Consider the following 17,267-nt stretch of genomic DNA (forward strand, 5'->3'; position numbering starts at 1 on the left):
GTGACATCAACTTCCTCAGGCCTCCAGTAAAAAGATGCCATCTAAGACAGGAGGCCGGCAGCTTGTCAGAGGTCCCCCCCCCCCATTTGCCCTATTGATTTTTTTCCAGCTGGATTTTAAAATTAACATTTTCGCATTTACGGCTTTGGTGGGTATGCGGTTCCATGGGTTTATAACCCTGTGGGTGAAAATGCATCTCCTACTTTGAAGCTCGTTGAGCTTGAAACCATTACTCCTTGTTTGTGTTACATATGCCCTTTTAAAGAAATTGTCTGTGATATAGAAAATAGAATACATATATAGAAGTGTTAAAATTGTGATATAGAAGTTCCCGACAGTGATAAAGACAACCAGTATGTACAAGATTCAGATATCGGTGTATCTATGCATCATGTAACAGGACCTCATGTTCCTTTAAAAATGGTAAGACACTCACCCAACGCTTCACAAGCTATTTGGCCTGGGTTCGTATCCTGGCCGGTGAGGATTGACTAGATGCCAATCCTTAACTGTAAGCCTCTTTTCACCCAGCAGTGAATGGGTACTTTGTTGTTAAACGATTTGGCAGGTCGTATTCCAGGAAAATTAAGATCAAGAACCTCCCCGTAACACCGTGTGTTAGTGGCTTTACAAGAATGTAAGAACTCGTGTATAAATATATCTGTGCTCATCGATGATCTACAAGTTCTATGATAGATACGAAGAAAAGAAAATACTGTACATTCGATGCGTGCAGTTACAATATGGTGCAAAATATGCAGGGTTATACACATATGTTGTGTACAATGTAATAATAGCAAAATAGTATGTTTTATAGTTCAAAGAATATACTAATTTGGGCATATTAGTACAGTAACACTAAAATATTTGAATGTATTAATGTTCTGCAAGTTTCATTATAAAAATTTCTCAAATTTCTGAAAACAAATCAGTGACACTGAAATAAATCGGTCTAAATATATTCACAACTCCCACCGCACGCCTGGCCCAGGCAACCTCCTTGGGGCGTCTGCTCCATGAATACCCATGAATCGGTGACATCACCGCAAGATTTTATCACTCCAAAACAGCCACATCAATTGTTTGTTTGTATGTATGTATGTATGTATGTATATATATAAAAGAAAAAAAATTCTATGATCAGGTAATGCATTTTAATAGCATTATAGTAGAAAGAAAAACTGAATTTATTCTTTCCTTGTGCCCCAGGGTGTTGTCATATAATACAGGTGTGCAGATGTTAGTTTCTATATGCAGTAGCAAGTGTTTCCTGTCAAATACCACCTCTTAGCAGATATCCTCAACATACTTTCAGTTAGACATTAGGTTTAAGGTCAAGGTCAACTAGGACTTTATATTTCTCTCTCAGTGGTACCCCATATACAAATTCACATACAGGATGATGAGGGGAAACCCCACGATGACACATTTTATATTGGGGATCAGGAAGGGTGCTTTGTTGTGCTAGTGTATATTCAGGGATGTAAACAGTTGAACATTATGCCAATACTGACCAGCATAGTCATCCAAGATTATGTAGGTGAATAAGGACTCGACATCTAGAGACATTTTTGCAGATGCCTGACAACCTTGCAGCAAGTCAATAGATTCCTTCCAAATTAAAACTGAAAGAACATGGCACACGGGGTCAGCAACATGATGAATTGCTGAGTCAGCCATTCAGTGTGTGGATATTGGCTGATGATCAGACACAACTGTTTACCAAGTTTGTGGACTATATAGTCCCATCAACTTATCCAAGCTTGTTCTCTTCATGTTAAATCTGAGTGGACGAGATTCATTTTCACATTGTATTTATCCACTTTGTGCATGACATATTAGTAACTAGTCATATCTTCTGACAACTATGTACTTATCACAAGTGCCATTAGTTGCCACTTTCAGTTTGGGAATCAGTACTGTATGGCATTTTTGTCAATGACATTTCCTTCCTCTGCCAAAAGGTTTGCTTCTAATGTATGCCTTAGTGGTGACATTCCTGTGGATGGCAGTGAAGTGTGTCATCAAGCAGGATCTCCAGCGCTACATTCCAAGCCATCATGCTTTGCCAAGACCTAATGCAAAAGTATGTGAATTTGGCTAAATGTACAGTACTGTATAAAGAAAACAATTAAATTAAAACATCCAGAATCCTTTGCCCAGACATCTGGCTACCAAAAAAAAAAAAAAAAAAATTTGGTCTATGGCTGAAGCCATTTGATGGAGATAGATGGAAATGTCATCCAATGCATTAGATCTAAAGCTGTCAAGAATAATTAGTTACTGTTCTAAATTTACTCACCATTATAAGTGATATACAGTATCAATAGACAAGAAAATCCATTTAGAAATAACAAATTTAGGGCATAATTTTGGTTCCTATATTTGGCAAATAAACTACAGACCGTGGTGCATATGCTTATTCCTGGAATTTGTGATGATATTCAAAATACTGAATTGAGAAAATGTTTTGCTAGGTACTGTATTGAGTTATTTCAACCATTATTTGATATCACAAAATAGAAAAAAAAACATTCTTTTTAAATAACCTTTTATACCAACTACAAGTCACATTTTCAATAATTTGTCACAGTACAGTATATAGGAAGAACGTACCATTTTCTTCCTATAATGTAATACAAATTGAGATCCCCCCCCCCCCTCACACCAAAAGATTGTATTTATAATGATATTCAATCTTGGAAACACTTATGGATTGATAATGAATTACTTGGACCAGATTCCCTACAAGTACAGGCATTAGAAACCAAAAACTTATTTTCATTTTAATTTTGTTTTAAATAATACCACTGGAAAGAGCAAGTCACTTTCTTTTTATATGTACAGTATAAAAAAAAGTCCCATACATACCGAAGGAAAATACAGCGCCAAAATGGAAGTGCCACAGTGAAAGGGTTAATGCATGTTAACGAACACTGTTGCCGATGCGCTAAAGATTTATATAACATAAAATAGTTAAGTATTAAAATTTTTTTTAATTTCCAGCAAGTGTTTCAATGAATCCTAACACTATTCGTTTCTTCGAAATCATCCACGGCCTGATAAGTGTAGTTATATTTGTCCTGAACTCTAGCATTTCCAAACATTCATGTCTACACTCGACACAGACTGTCGCCCACATACTGTGGCACTGCATAATTCAACGCTATGTTATGTGCCATGCCTCACTCAAGTGGCTCTTATTCAAGAGGAGCACCACACCACCCTGTATTGTTTACTGATGGCTTGATAAATTTACTATCATTCTTTTTTCCTCTTCTAGCTGAAATCTATGATTAATTCAACTCTATATGAATTTTGAGTTGCTATTTACAAGGTCCTAATACTGTATTCTCATTCATTACCACAGCTACCACTCATCCTTACCATGGAGGGTTAAAGAAAGTTATGGCATTGTACCAAACAGTATTTTGAAAAACAGTACAGTACACTACTTGCATTTATGATCCTCTATTCGTGTTTCGTCTTACACTCCAACTAGGCTTATTTCCTTATATTACTGTACATGACTAAGCTCAAGTACCTATAAGATTTCCTCATCAACATTAGTTTTTTTATCATTAACTTTGCCCATGAGAATCTTTCCATCTGACCAAATGGCTGTCTCTTTCAAGTTCAACTGGACCATGTACTTTTCCCACACACCATTGTACAAGCTCTTTAAATCTTGATACTTTGCAAGAAAACATTTTTCTTCCTCATTCCACGTTTTTATCTAATATTACCCTTCCCTTCCTTCGTATTACCTACAATTAAATGTCTCATCATCCTTCAGAACTCTTGACTGTCCATAGTACTGTGCAAATCGTACTGTATTTGTCAAAATTATTTACTGTATTCTAGTTCACATTTTCAGATTCACATACAAGACATCGTCTCTGATGTTTAACTCTTCTACTTGCACTATGATTATTTATGTCTCTTCATACAATGAATCTTTCCTGTATAAATCACATGTCTCATTCAACCGTGTTCAGCAACAACTTAATGTTTCTGACAACACCATTTCCTATTTCTTCTACATCTTCCATTGTATTTATGTTTTGTGCTCCTTTTAAAAATATCTATGATTATCTTATCTTTTGTTAATCCTTTGCATTTTATTTTATATTCCCAAATTTCTACTGTGACCACCTTCCTTTCTTTGCCCTGTACACTACAATCTCTTGAGCTAATTTTCCCTTCAAAATTTCCTCCAATTGTACTTGATCATCACTACCTCTTGCCTTAACATATTTTTCAGGTAGAATTCCTCTATCATTGACTCCTGTCCAGCAATTCTATTCTTAATCTTACCTCATTTTGATCATCCTCCTTTTGTTTCTCTTCTACTTTTCTTTTCTTGCTTCGTGATCCTGCTTTTGCTGCTTTCTGTGAGTCAAAACCTTCGAATTCCTCCTCACTCAGTGGCACTTCCCCCTCCTCTGTCGGCTTTCTCTTGTGTGGTTTTGATTCGTCCGTGTCCTCCTGCTGAGACGCCATTGTAAACAGACTGCTGCTAGCGAAGTAGTTTGTCTCCCAAAACAATCTCTTTTTTTTCTGCTATTTAGTCTTTCTAAATTTTGTATTGTATATTTTACTTCCTATTTACTCAGTTGTGATCACACACTACCTGCCAACCCCTTACGGCCGACCAGCAAAATCCCACCTATCACGATACAATATTGCATTATCATTTTAAAAGTTATCTAATACAACTGACAAAAACAAATTTATTTGCTCATTCATCATCATAATACCAAGCTACACTGTCTATGGGCTGATGTCTCCCTACCCATGAAAAATATAGCAAAAGCAATTGAAAGCAGTATCAAAAGCATTTGATACTATTCCTCACAAAAGGCTAATGTGCAAGATAAGAGAAGCAAGCTGGGATAACTGGGAGGACACTGAACTGGGTAAGGAAGTATCTGAGACAAGAAACAGAAGTCAAAGTCAGGAAGAACAACTTGGGCTGGAAGAAGCAGTTACGTCACTCAAGGCTCAGTCCTAGGTCTCTTGTGGTTACTGTGAATGGCCCACCTGAGGGAGCACTCTCATACGTGTCACATTATCAAAACATTTAAAGCTAATAGGGGAAAGCAAAACCAAGGTGTGAGTACACAAGGAAGACCTTGACGAGTTCCAAGAGTGTAGACAAATGGCTTCTACAGTTCAACCCCAACACATGTAGGGTACTGTAGATGGAAAGAGGTGACAGAGACTAAAATAAATATACATCATAAGGAAAATGTCAACTTGAAGAAACAAAAAGCAAACGACTTCAAAGAAGCCAACATTTCGGCATTAACACAAAGTACATAAAAGGGAAGCTGGCAAAAATAATAAAGGCTTACAAAAAGTAAACAAAGACTCTTAAAAAATTTACACAGCCTATGTTTGACCAGCACAGTATGGCATAAAATGACAGCATTGGCACAATTCACACATGTAGCTTAAAAAATGGCTTGAAAAAATATACAGGTTTGCAACAAGGTTAGTACCTAAATTAAATGGGACTGGAAACTACAAGAAAGGTTCCAGAAAGTTTAATTAGCTCTCAAAGTATGTAGCAGAATGGGATATTACCACCATGTATAAAATACGGAAAGAAATAGACAAGGACAAGGACAGTCTCTAAATTGAGAGTAAATAGGACAAGAGGACAATGGTGGAAGTAGGAAATGGAAATGAACTGAAAAACCCAAGGAAGTACTCATACTTGTACGAGTGGTTAGCAAATGGAACGTGTTGAAAAAACGTAATGAAAGACTCTTCCATCCACAATATTAACAACAAATAAGTAAAAACAAATTTATGTGGAATTTAGAATGCATCTGCTAAATCTCACTCAAGACACCAATAGGTAGCTCTAACCATTTCTGACCATCTTCTTGGGCCTTACTCTCCTCCTACCTTCAACTTCTTGCAGACACACACTCACTTATCCACAATCATCATCCATTCTCTCAATATAACCAAACACACTCAATATACTCCCCAATCTTACAAATTTGCTAGCTTATACTCCCCATTTTTCCACGAGATTTTTATTTCATACTCTATCCTCCTAATACCATAATGCATTTCAGACTTCCCATTCAGGCAACTTGAACTCTCTTGACATGCACACACCTTAAGTCTCTACTAAACATAGGGCCTTATGTCTTATCTGCCTCGCTCCATCTTTACCCTTCGTAATTAGGGCTTTCACTGAATCAGCCACTTTTCTTCCTTGGCTTGTTGCCCTCTCAAACTCTCCCGCACAAAATACTTTTAGAACTTATAGAACCCCGGTATTTATAAGACATCTGTTTACTAATACATCACATACCACACTGCCACCTCATTTCACCACCATAGTGTATTACTTTTTATTTGCATTTGCTTTTCATTATTTTACTTTTTGTTTACATTTACCCTTCATTACTTTACTTTTCCTTTACATTTTCTTTTCATAACTTTTTTTTTATATATTTACCTTTGGTTTACCACATGTCAAATAAACTTACATCTACTGTAACAGAATATCCCTATCATTCTCGGTTAGAATAACTTAATATGTAATATGCGACCCACCAAATCGGGTAACAACCAGGTACCCATTTTACTGTTGGGTAAACAGAGGCTACAGTTAAGGATTGGCGCCCAGTTAATCCTCCACGGCCAGGATACGAACCCAGGACTAAGTGCTCGCGAAACGCCAGGCGAGTGTCTTGACCACTACACCACGAGGACCACCATTTCTTTCTATCCTACATCAATTGCATTCTCTTTTTTAGTACTATATTCTTACCTGGACACATCTCAAGACCCCATTCATATACTGTATACATATATCAACCACATGGGGGGGGGCATCAAATAGCCATTGGTATGATCTTCCATTAGTATCAAACCAGTCACACGTTACACCATGAACTACATAAATTCTGCAGTCTGCTGCATACCACTGAAGGAAAATTATAGCAGATTGTGTTATACAATAGTAATTTGGCATGTTTGGCTACACAGTTTTGAAATGTATGAACAATTTACACAGCTGTTTATTGTGATGGTAAGTTCTTTAAATGTAAATGTTCTCAAATGACTGCTACATTACATGACAAAAAATTTTATTGAAATACTGCAGTTCTAGGGAGCATGGGCTGATCGCCAACACTCCCTGCAAAATCGTCAACTCGTGAGGTGTGTAATTTGAAGTCTATCATATAACAAAATGACATTAATTTTTAATGTTAAGATTCAATTTCTAAATTAACGACAGGAACTGTATCATCGACATATGAGGGTATGTTTTATGGACGACTCAATTTTCATTGCAGTATTTGAAAGCGTGTGTTAACATTTTAAACTCCTAAACTGTACTCTTAAACTCCTAAACTTTAAACTGTACTCTTTAAGAGACTTTACACCTATATTCATTTTATCATACGTTTTTTCAACGTGAATGCTTTCTCTATCAGCTGTCGCAATACAAGTACAGTATGTAATCCACATAACCCACCCCACTATGGCACCAACCATGTTCCTTACTAATTTACTTCTCGGTTAAGGAAAAACAATCACCTTCACACTCCAGCCACTATCTACATCAAGAACAGGTGTACAGTATAGGAGACTTGTATTTAACTACACCAAACAGGGAAGGCAATTACAAGAAACAATAAGAGAAAAAGACCTGGAAGTAGACAGAATCACAACATTAATGCCAGAATCTCATGTGAACAGAGTAACAGCAGCAGCATATGGGAAGTTAGCAAACAAAAGACTTATTTAAGAACCTAAACCAGGAAGCTTTCAAGTCCATACACACTGCCTATGTGAGACCATTACCTTGTGAAGCATAAACAGAAACTTGAGGAAGTTCAGAAGTTTGTATCTAGATTAGTACCAGAATTGAGGCCTCAGCTATCTGAACAGGTAGAGGGAATTCACTCTCACAACCTTAAAGGAGAGAAAAAACAGAGAGGATATTATAACTACAACTACTGAGGATATTATAGATCTTTAGGGGGAATAGGCAACGTGGATAAAGGAAGCCTAATTAATTTGAGAAGAGACAAGGAATTAATTATTCCGAATTACAGTAACTGACAAGGGACATCAGTGGAAGCTGTACACGCATTTGAGTCAAAGATATGTAAAGAAGTTCTTGTTCCCTGTGCAGGTGGTCAGCAAGTGAAATACAATTAAAAAGAAATTGTTTAAGTCAATTCCATCCACAACTTAAAAAAAAAATTACATGAAAACATTAACGTCGAGAGGTAATTAGCACTTCAGGTATAAATGGATCGGAGGTGGGGTAGAGAGAGCTAGATCTCGCCCCCACAGTCACTGATAGGTAAGTACAGTGCTTCTCATGAATTGCCATACAGTATTTTATACAGTAAATTACGAATACTTTTACACCCTCTACTGTATATAAACCACCATCATGCCCCTTATCTTACCATATATTGTGCATTGTTCACACACTCCATATTTCAATGTCTGCCCTGATGTGCACATTTCTTCTATGGAAATAACTTCTTGTACTCTTTCTTGCCCTTTAATTACATCAGATAAAGACTATTTATAAGTATGCATCTGGGATACACACTTCCAAATATATGAGGAAAATTCTGTACCAAATTTGCATTGTTAATATATACCTGACTCTTAGGTATTGTTAATATACTAGTACATGACACTACTGTAATATTTTGAAAACTTTTTCTACGGTATTTTTTGCCTTTAGTTATAAATATTATTAAAAAACATACTGATTTTGTAAAATGTTTCAACTGTTCTTTTACTGAACTATAAATTGTGCAATACAGTGAGACAATGTTACTTATTTTATAGCATTGTTCTGTCTACTACCCAAGGATTTGCGTACATTATTCCTTCAACATTTGTACATAGGAAAGATGTCTGCCGGCAGTAGCAGTCTGGCTAAATTAGGTAGGTGGAAAGAATCACAAAATTCATCAGTGTGTCACGTGAATCCCCTGCATAGTAGTGGAACTGCCTTTTCCCTTCACCTTCAATGCCTCTGCACTGGAAGTCTACGTCCACATTGGCCCAGATGAGTCATCAGTCCTGCCACCTCTCCATACCCCCCCAGGGCCTGGCATGACCTGGTACGACTCAAGAGGCCTGTAACCGGTAGTTTGCCCCCACAAACAAGCAGTTAGCCTCTTTCAACTGGCAGTGGTGCAGCTCGACACAAAGGCACTGCCAGCCACAATGAGCAGTTTGCTAGTTGACCAGATGTCCACCTTGCGTTGACACTGGAGGAGTCATCACCGCTGGACTATATAAAGGGCACCACCTCCCTGGAGAGCCAGTCTCTCCCTTAGTGCTCTTGGAACACCTTGGTGTTTCTCACCCATTGTCTGACTTCAGCCAACGCCGTGGTGGTATGGTAGCTGTCTTCAGTACACCAGTATATGTATTTATGATTTGTATTCATTGCTTGTAGTTTATTTTTGTATTAATGTCATATTAACGTGTTCACCTTTGCATTACATGATAGCCAAGTATTTTCAGGGGCATTTATGTTCATTAATATTTCAGTAAATTGTTTAATTATTTATTTGATGATTTTCATTTGTTTCCACCTGCGACTTACACACTGCAGGGCCAATAGCAGCATTTTTGTTTATTATGTGAGGGAGAGGCATACCATCTTGGTTCAGTATAGCTGTGATACCACAACCCGTCACATAAATTTGAGGGCCTGTCCGGGAGTTGAACCCGGGACCTCTCGTTCAGAGGTCTTTCTGGAGCGATCAGATGGCGTCCGACCTGTGGTGTCTTGTGCCCAGAAACAACCACAATACCAAGTCCACAATTCGCAGACTTGGCCACACTGACCAACTTGTTTGGTAGCCTGCCTGCTTCAAGGCAATTATCTAAGCAAATTTCCTTTCCTTAAATCCTAGGTAGGTGCCATAAGAACAATATAATACCACCAAGACGCTGTGTACTTGCCGCAAACTTGTGTCTTGAATATTTTATATAAAAGACTATCATTCTTTTTTTACCATAAGTATATGGTGCCCTGCTCAAGGCACCACATACTCTTCAAGAGTACTATACAAATGATAGCCTCCTGCAGTGTCTTATGGTGTCAATTTCTTCTCGTGTCCAGGAGTTTGTCACGGTCATTTTGCAGCACTCTACGGTCCTTAGTGTACTTATTAGCTTTGCATCACAGTATCTGTAAACATTGTTATGCATGTATTCACTTTAGTCTCTCCTTCAGGAGAGCCCCATTCATATATATTTGAAACAACAAAGGTCTTAGGAACCATATCTTGAAGGACCCTTCTTGCTACATCCTCCAGTCTGACTGCAGCGCTTTGTTTCCCTGAGATGTACTGACCTTCCTTACCCTGTTTAGTCTCTTATCAGATATCAGTTTGTTTTTACATATTATCAATTAGCGTTTATTTATAGTTATAAAATCTTCTTACAGTATACTCAACCTTCTTTCTCCCTATTTATCTTTGTGACCATGTTATAGACCATTAATAAACTTTTATCAGGCATATCCCCCTGCAAGTTTGTCCTCTTCAGGAGTTCCATTATCATCTTTCTGAATAAATGTATAATTTTCAGTATTTTGCACGGAATGAATTCTCTTGAAAATTTTAATATTTGTCTTTTTCAGCAATTTGCTGAAAATTCTATTAGCAAAAACAGAGTACCTTATATAATAAAATGGTCTTTAACCCTTAGGCTGCAATTGTTATCTACAAACAACCCCTAGGGGACTGTGGTTATCAGCAAAAGACGATTTAAACAATTATTGTCTGGATTTTACATGTATGATGCAAATATGAATGTAAGAGGTCTATGTGAATGTAACCGAGTTTACCTTGACCATGAAAATAATCCTGCTACCATTACATGGTACGAATGCAGTTAACACCATGAATGTTATTAGGGGAATGCGGTCACTATCACGATGATGATTTAAACAATTACTGTCTGTGTTTTACATTTTATGATGCAAATATGGACATAATAGCTTTCTGTGGATGTAAATAAAGAAAAAGTGATAAAAGAGTGAAACATCTGAGGATAAAACATGAAGCATCGGCAAAGTCAAGCACCGGGTGTTGACAAGTGCCAGACTTGCAGTCTGTCTACTTTCAAGTGTGGTCTAGAGCAGACACTTGCGAGATACTGTACCAACGCTCAGTGCGCTCAACTCACACCAACGTATCACCTGTGTACTTCTGTATATTCGACCAAATATATATATAGTATCTTAGTGTCTGTGTTTATTTGTCACCATACTTTACGTAACAATAGAACCGTTACATTGGAGGCACTCTGCAGAGTGCCTCCACCCGGTGAAACGATATTCACTTATTTTAGTTTTTCTTACATTCTGCATACAAATTAAAAATTATATAAGTATTTTTTTTGTTTGCACAGGCGGGTATGACCATAGCCGTCGAAGGGTTAACTACGTTTTCCTCCTTATGTGACTGAGCATACTGTACTTAAACTACACAATATATTTTAAAATAGAGTTTGTATGTGGCCCTTTTTCTTGTTTTGTGGTATGGACCTACCATGCATGCATACACTGGTGTTTTTCCTCGAGCTTCAGCCAATGAACTATTACACAAGCATTTCTGTTTTCATTAGATGTATCATAATTTATGAGTTACTATATAATCATATCATCAGGCAAATGTAATTAGGCACATATAAGCATCAAACAAGAAGGTATGAAACAAACAATACCTAAAATACTATTGAAAGAGGGCTGCTAAGAGAGCTTGTATTGAACTACTTTTTACCTCATGAATCACCAAATTATCCATACTTTAACATGTCCTAGCACACCAAGCTCAACAACTAGCTAGTAATACTGGTCCTGTCAGATACCACGTGTTTCATCGAAAAACATTTGAATAACATTTTACTTTTCCATTGCAAACAGGTAGACAAAAAATACAGATCACATATTACCAATTACTTCACATTCAGGAATGACTGTTTTATGCCAGTTCTATATGAGTGTCACTAGATTTATGAGAACGTCTACAGTCAATTTATGTTGGTGATGGCCTTATCCCCCGGATATGGCCTTCAATCCATATACAATATTATTCTATAACCCATATGCAGGCAACCATTTATGTCATGAAAAGTAGGCATAAGTTTGATTGAATAATGAAGAATACTTACAGAAAATAGATATTTACACAGTGAAGTAGTGTATGTAGTTGTAGAAGTATGTATGAAGTAGTTAGACAGTGAAGTAGAATATGATGTAAAGTATCAATTTAAGAAATAAACAAGGCCTAAAGTAAGGAGTATAGGTGGAAATGCCAAATTTTGCGCCACATATGCTTAATTTTCACCGAAATATACAATGCTAAAGTAATAACTTTATTGTTAATGATGAAAGCTGAATATTTTCATGATGTACTGATGGAACAATGTTCACAAGATAAATACTGTATGTACTGTACTGTGTTTTGAGGTGACAAGTATGCCTACTGAAAACATCACAACAGAGTTAACATACCACACCTAAACCATTGAAGAAGTAGAAGACTTCTTACATCTGAATGCTACTCTATCACTTTTAAAGGAGAACAAATGATTTAGGGTGAATAGCTCAGTGGTGTTGTAATCCACAAGTTAGTAGGAATTATTAGCTAGAGGATCATTACTACAACACTTAACGAATGATGATTGGAAGTACATTTAAGTAGACAGACTATGGATCACATATCTAAGAAAGGTCAATGGATTAAGACCGAAGCTGTTTAGTCAAATTAATAATTCCTGGAAAGTTGCCTAAAATATAGCCACAGTGATAAGGTTAAAGGTATTTGTAAACAGGAAGATAGCAGCGAGTCTTCAACATCGTCTGTAGTGTTCACATGCTGTTCTCACTCTCAAAAGCATTTAGACCGCTTGCAGTAACATGCAGGCTCTTACTTGTGCATTATTTGAAACTTAGGTAAATTTTATACAAGTTTCTGTGAATGGACTTCTGTTTAGATGGAACTCTGCTTACCGGAAAGCCGGATGCAAAAGGAGGCCAATCAGTGCCATGATCATACACTGTACTGTATTCAAATACTGTACATATAAAAAACACTAAGACTATACTATTGTACAGTATATTAGGTTGTAATGGATAATAACGTTAGTCTTCTAATGAGGGTAAGGAGCCAATGTACTCAGTGAAATGGAATTTTGTGACAAAAATTAAAAGTTAAACCAATAAAATAATTAAAAACAATTATTTCTAGCATTAAAATTTGAAAAAATCCTAGTCTTTTGTACTAAGAAAAAAAAAAAAAAAGGTTTTGATACAATGAAATTCTAATTGCATCGCATCACTACTGAATTTCAATGCCAAAACACTACTGAATTTCAAAATCTGGCTCGATAAAATCGTCAGGACAAATATGGGGGGGAGGGGAGGACCTTTGACAAGCTCCCAGCTTCCTGTCCCTCATCAAGGCCACTAGTGAAATAGCGGCCCTCGGGTTAATAAATCCAAGATATATTTACCTATATATTTTTTAAACTGCAAATTATCTTATTATTAACCATGAATAAAACTTCTGATCAATGTCACTAGCTTACAACCAGGGGTTCTGGGTTTGATTCCTGTGGTAGGACAGGCGACTGGACAAGTTTCCTTTCATCTAATACTTCTGTCTACCTAACAGTAGCTAGGTACTTGGGACTTTGGCAATTGTTGAGAGTTGCATCCTTGGGGACGTTTTGTGCTATAGTTGACCAAAGGAAGTCCCCATTAACCTTAAAAAGATAGAGGCTCATGGTATTGGGGGTGCTATTGTCACGTGAATCCCCTGCATAGTAGTGGAACTGCCTTTTCCCTTCACCTTCAATGCCTCTGCACTGGAAGTCTACATCTACATTAGCCCAGATGAGTCATCAGCCCTGCCACCTCTCCATACCCCCCAAGGGCCTGGCATGACCTAGTACGACTCAAGAGGCCTGTAACCGGTAGTTTGCCACCACAAACAAGCAGTTAGCCGCCTTCAACTGGCAGTGGTGCAGCTCAAGACAAAGGCACTGCCAGCCACAAACGAGCAGTTTGCTAGTTGACCAGATGTCCACCTTGCTTTGACACTGGATGAGTCATCACCGCCAGACTATATAAAGGGCGCCGCCTCCCTGGAGAGCCCAATTACGGGCTCACCATGGCCCGTGCTACTTGGAACTTTGTTCCAGGAAGCGAATCTTTAACAACAACAACAACCCTGGAGAGCCTGTCTCTCCCTTAGTGCTCTTGGAACACCTTAGTGTCTCTCACCCGTCGTTTGACTTCAGCCAACGCCGTGTGTCTGATGCCGTGGTGGTATGGTAGCTGTCTTCAGTACACTAGTATATCTTTTTGCTTTGTCAGAGTTAAACTTTCATTTACTTATTTGATATGCTATATAATAATAGCCAAGTATTGTCATGTGTCATTTTTGTTCATTAATATTTCAGTAAATTGTTTTAATTATTTATTTGATGATTTTAATTTGTTTCCACCTGCAACTTACACACTGCAAGGCCAATAGGAACATTTTTTTTTTATTTGTGTGAGGGAGAGCCATACCATCTTGGTTCAGTATAGCTGTGATACCACAACCCGTCACACTATTTTAAGTTGGATTAGGGCATGGCTATACCAAAGGAAACAGTTAGTATAAATGGGGTTAAGTCAGAGTGGGAAAATGTTTTAAGTGGAGTGCCTCAAGGCTCTGTCTTGGGACCTCTGTTGTTTATAATACTGTATATATGAATGATTTAGATTCAGGTTTGAGTAGCAACATTTGCAAATTTGTCGATGATACAAAAATCGGTAGGGAAATTAACACAGAAGACGACTCGTCACAACAAGTTGATCTAAATAGGGTTTTGAAATGGTCAAAAGATTGGCAGATGCAGTTTAATGCTGATAAATGTAAAGTTCTGAGGCTAGGTAATGATGATAGTTACAAGATACAATGGGTCTTGTAACAGATCCATGATGGTGGCTGGATCCACCATCATGGATCCACCTAGATGGTGTTCAGACTGCCAAGTCGGATTGCGAAAGGGATCTGGGAGTTATGATTAGTAAGAATTTGAAACTAAAGGATCAATGCATGAATGTTTGTAATAAGGCAAATAGGACACTGGTATTTATTAATCAAAGCGTTAGTAACAAGACACCTGGTGTTGTTCTTCAGCTATATCTTGCTCTGGTTAAGCCCCATTTAGATTATGCAGTTCAGTTTTGGTCGCCGTACTATAGAATGGATATAAATTCACTTGAACATGTCCAGCGTAGGATAAAGTTAATTCCCCAAATTAGAAATCTGATTAACAAAGAAAGATTAACAAAGCTTAAATTGCATTCACTGGAAAGGCAAAAAGTTAGGAGTGACATGATAGAGGTTTACAAGTGGATGAATGGACATAACAAGCGGGATATTAATAGGGTATTAAAAGTATCAATACAAGACAGAACACAAAACAATGGGTATAAATTGGATAAGTTTAGATTTAGGAAGGACTTGGGTAAATACTGATTTGGTAACAGTGTTGTTGATATGTGGAACCAATTACCGCATAACGTGGAGATGGGGTCCCTCGATTGTTTCTAATGTGGGTTGGACATGCATATGAGTGGGATTGGATGGTAATAAATAGGAGCTGCCTCGTATGGGCCAATAGGTCTTCTGCAGTTACCTTGTTCTTACGTTAAGTACAGGCATCCTATCCTCAAAATGAGAAAAAGTATCTCCATGCAGATGTTATTCATCTACTTTTAAACTTTTATCATATCTCCCTTTGTTCTAAGCCTCACAAAAGTTCTAGGTAGTCTTTACATGAAAGATTCCAATTACTAAGAATTAACTTTGTAATATGGGGATACGAAATAAAAGAGCATAATACAAGTGAGGCCTTACAAGATAAGGTATTTATCAGGTACAAGACATAACTGAAAGATGTTTGTTTCTATTGCTAACACTAAGATATAAAGTAATGTATTCTACCTGCCTCATTCCATGCATTGTTACATTGTCTCAATTTTAGTTAACAGTCATCTCAGTTTTTCAAAATCGGGTTTACTAAGACCTATATCATTATGCCAATATATAGCACCACTATCGTTGCCCAAACTTAGGCATTTACATTTATCAATGTTGAAGTGAATGAAGGGTATCATTTCTTGTGTACAAAATTGCAGCTTATAAAGGCCTCTCTACAGTACAACAGAATATTCTTAATTTACTGTAAGCTCGTATCTCTGGGTCATTGTAAATTTACTGATAATACTATTTACTAACACAAAAGTCCTTAAAGCAAATTATAAACAATAATGGACCCAATACAAAACATTAAGGCACACCGCTACGAATAGTCTCGGCTCCAATTCTCCCACCGATGCCAACCACGTCGCATTTCAACAGAGCTTCAGTCCACTTCAGTCAGTTTAATCAAAATCCATGAGATTATATTTTTCTGATCAACCTTATGAGGAACTGCATCAAAAGCCTAAAGACAAAACATGGATAAACATCATAATTACAGCTATTGTTATCTGAATCAAACACGTTATTGTAAACATGTCATAAGAGAACTATGAACCCTCTACGACAACTTTCCGCAAGTTCCTCACAAAACAATATTTGCCGAGGTTATTACGTATTGAATTTGCCACCCTTGCTCTAAAGAACTTCTCAACAACTGATACTAAACAAATTGGGTGGGTAGTGTAGTTAACAGCCAGAGATCTACCCTTAAAAATGGGTACCACGTTGGTGACCCTCCAAGCAACAGGCACAAATTAAGTTTGAAATGCCTTATCAAACACACTTGAAAGTGCACCAATGCATCTGTTGTGGTTGAGAGAGAGAGGGAGAGAGAAGGTGGTCAAGGCTATTACAACCGTCTTAGCGAGCAAGAGTAACGTTAGTATACCTCGTAGTTGCCCTCGCCGTCAGGGTGCTCGTCGTCCTCGTCCCTATCCTGGGGAGGCGGAGTGTCCACGCCTCCCTCGTCGTCAGTGGTCTCGTCCCCCTCGGCGCCCACATCCTCGTCCTTGCGGCGCTCCTCCGACACCTCACCGTTCTGGTTCTTGCCCTTATCACCCATGGCGAGGAGGCGTTGTGGGTGTGAGAGGAGAGGCAGGCGCGCGTGTGGGTGCAGGTGGCGAGGACGGGGAGAGCAGCAACACACGACGGGTCCTCCTCAAGACGCTCCTGCATGTGCGCGAAGTAAACAACTCGGCG

The 17,267-nt window shown here is 37.9% G+C and overlaps 1 protein-coding gene across 10 annotated transcripts in view; it reads right to left on the bottom strand.

Annotated features, from left to right (window-relative positions):
• Nucleotides 1-17,267, bottom strand: part of LOC123767605 (ABC transporter F family member 4) — a 55,682-nt gene extending 38,415 nt beyond the window's left edge. For 5 of the 10 annotated variants that reach the window (XM_045757398.2, XM_045757406.2, XM_045757404.2 and 2 more), the window contains exons 1-2: nucleotides 16,957-17,261; nucleotides 4,318-4,491 (exon numbers count right to left, since the gene is read on the bottom strand). In XM_045757398.2, coding sequence (XP_045613354.2) covers nucleotides 4,318-4,491; nucleotides 16,957-17,130 — 348 coding nt within the window. In that variant the 5' untranslated portion in view covers nucleotides 17,131-17,261. Of the gene's footprint in view, nucleotides 1-4,317; nucleotides 4,492-16,956 lie in introns of all 10 variants that reach the window. The other 5 variants (XM_069310581.1, XM_045757399.2, XM_069310582.1 and 2 more) reach the window with 3 other exon arrangements.

This window comes from Procambarus clarkii, chromosome 67, assembly GCF_040958095.1.
Source record: "Procambarus clarkii isolate CNS0578487 chromosome 67, FALCON_Pclarkii_2.0, whole genome shotgun sequence".
NCBI lineage: Eukaryota > Metazoa > Arthropoda > Malacostraca > Decapoda > Cambaridae > Procambarus > Procambarus clarkii.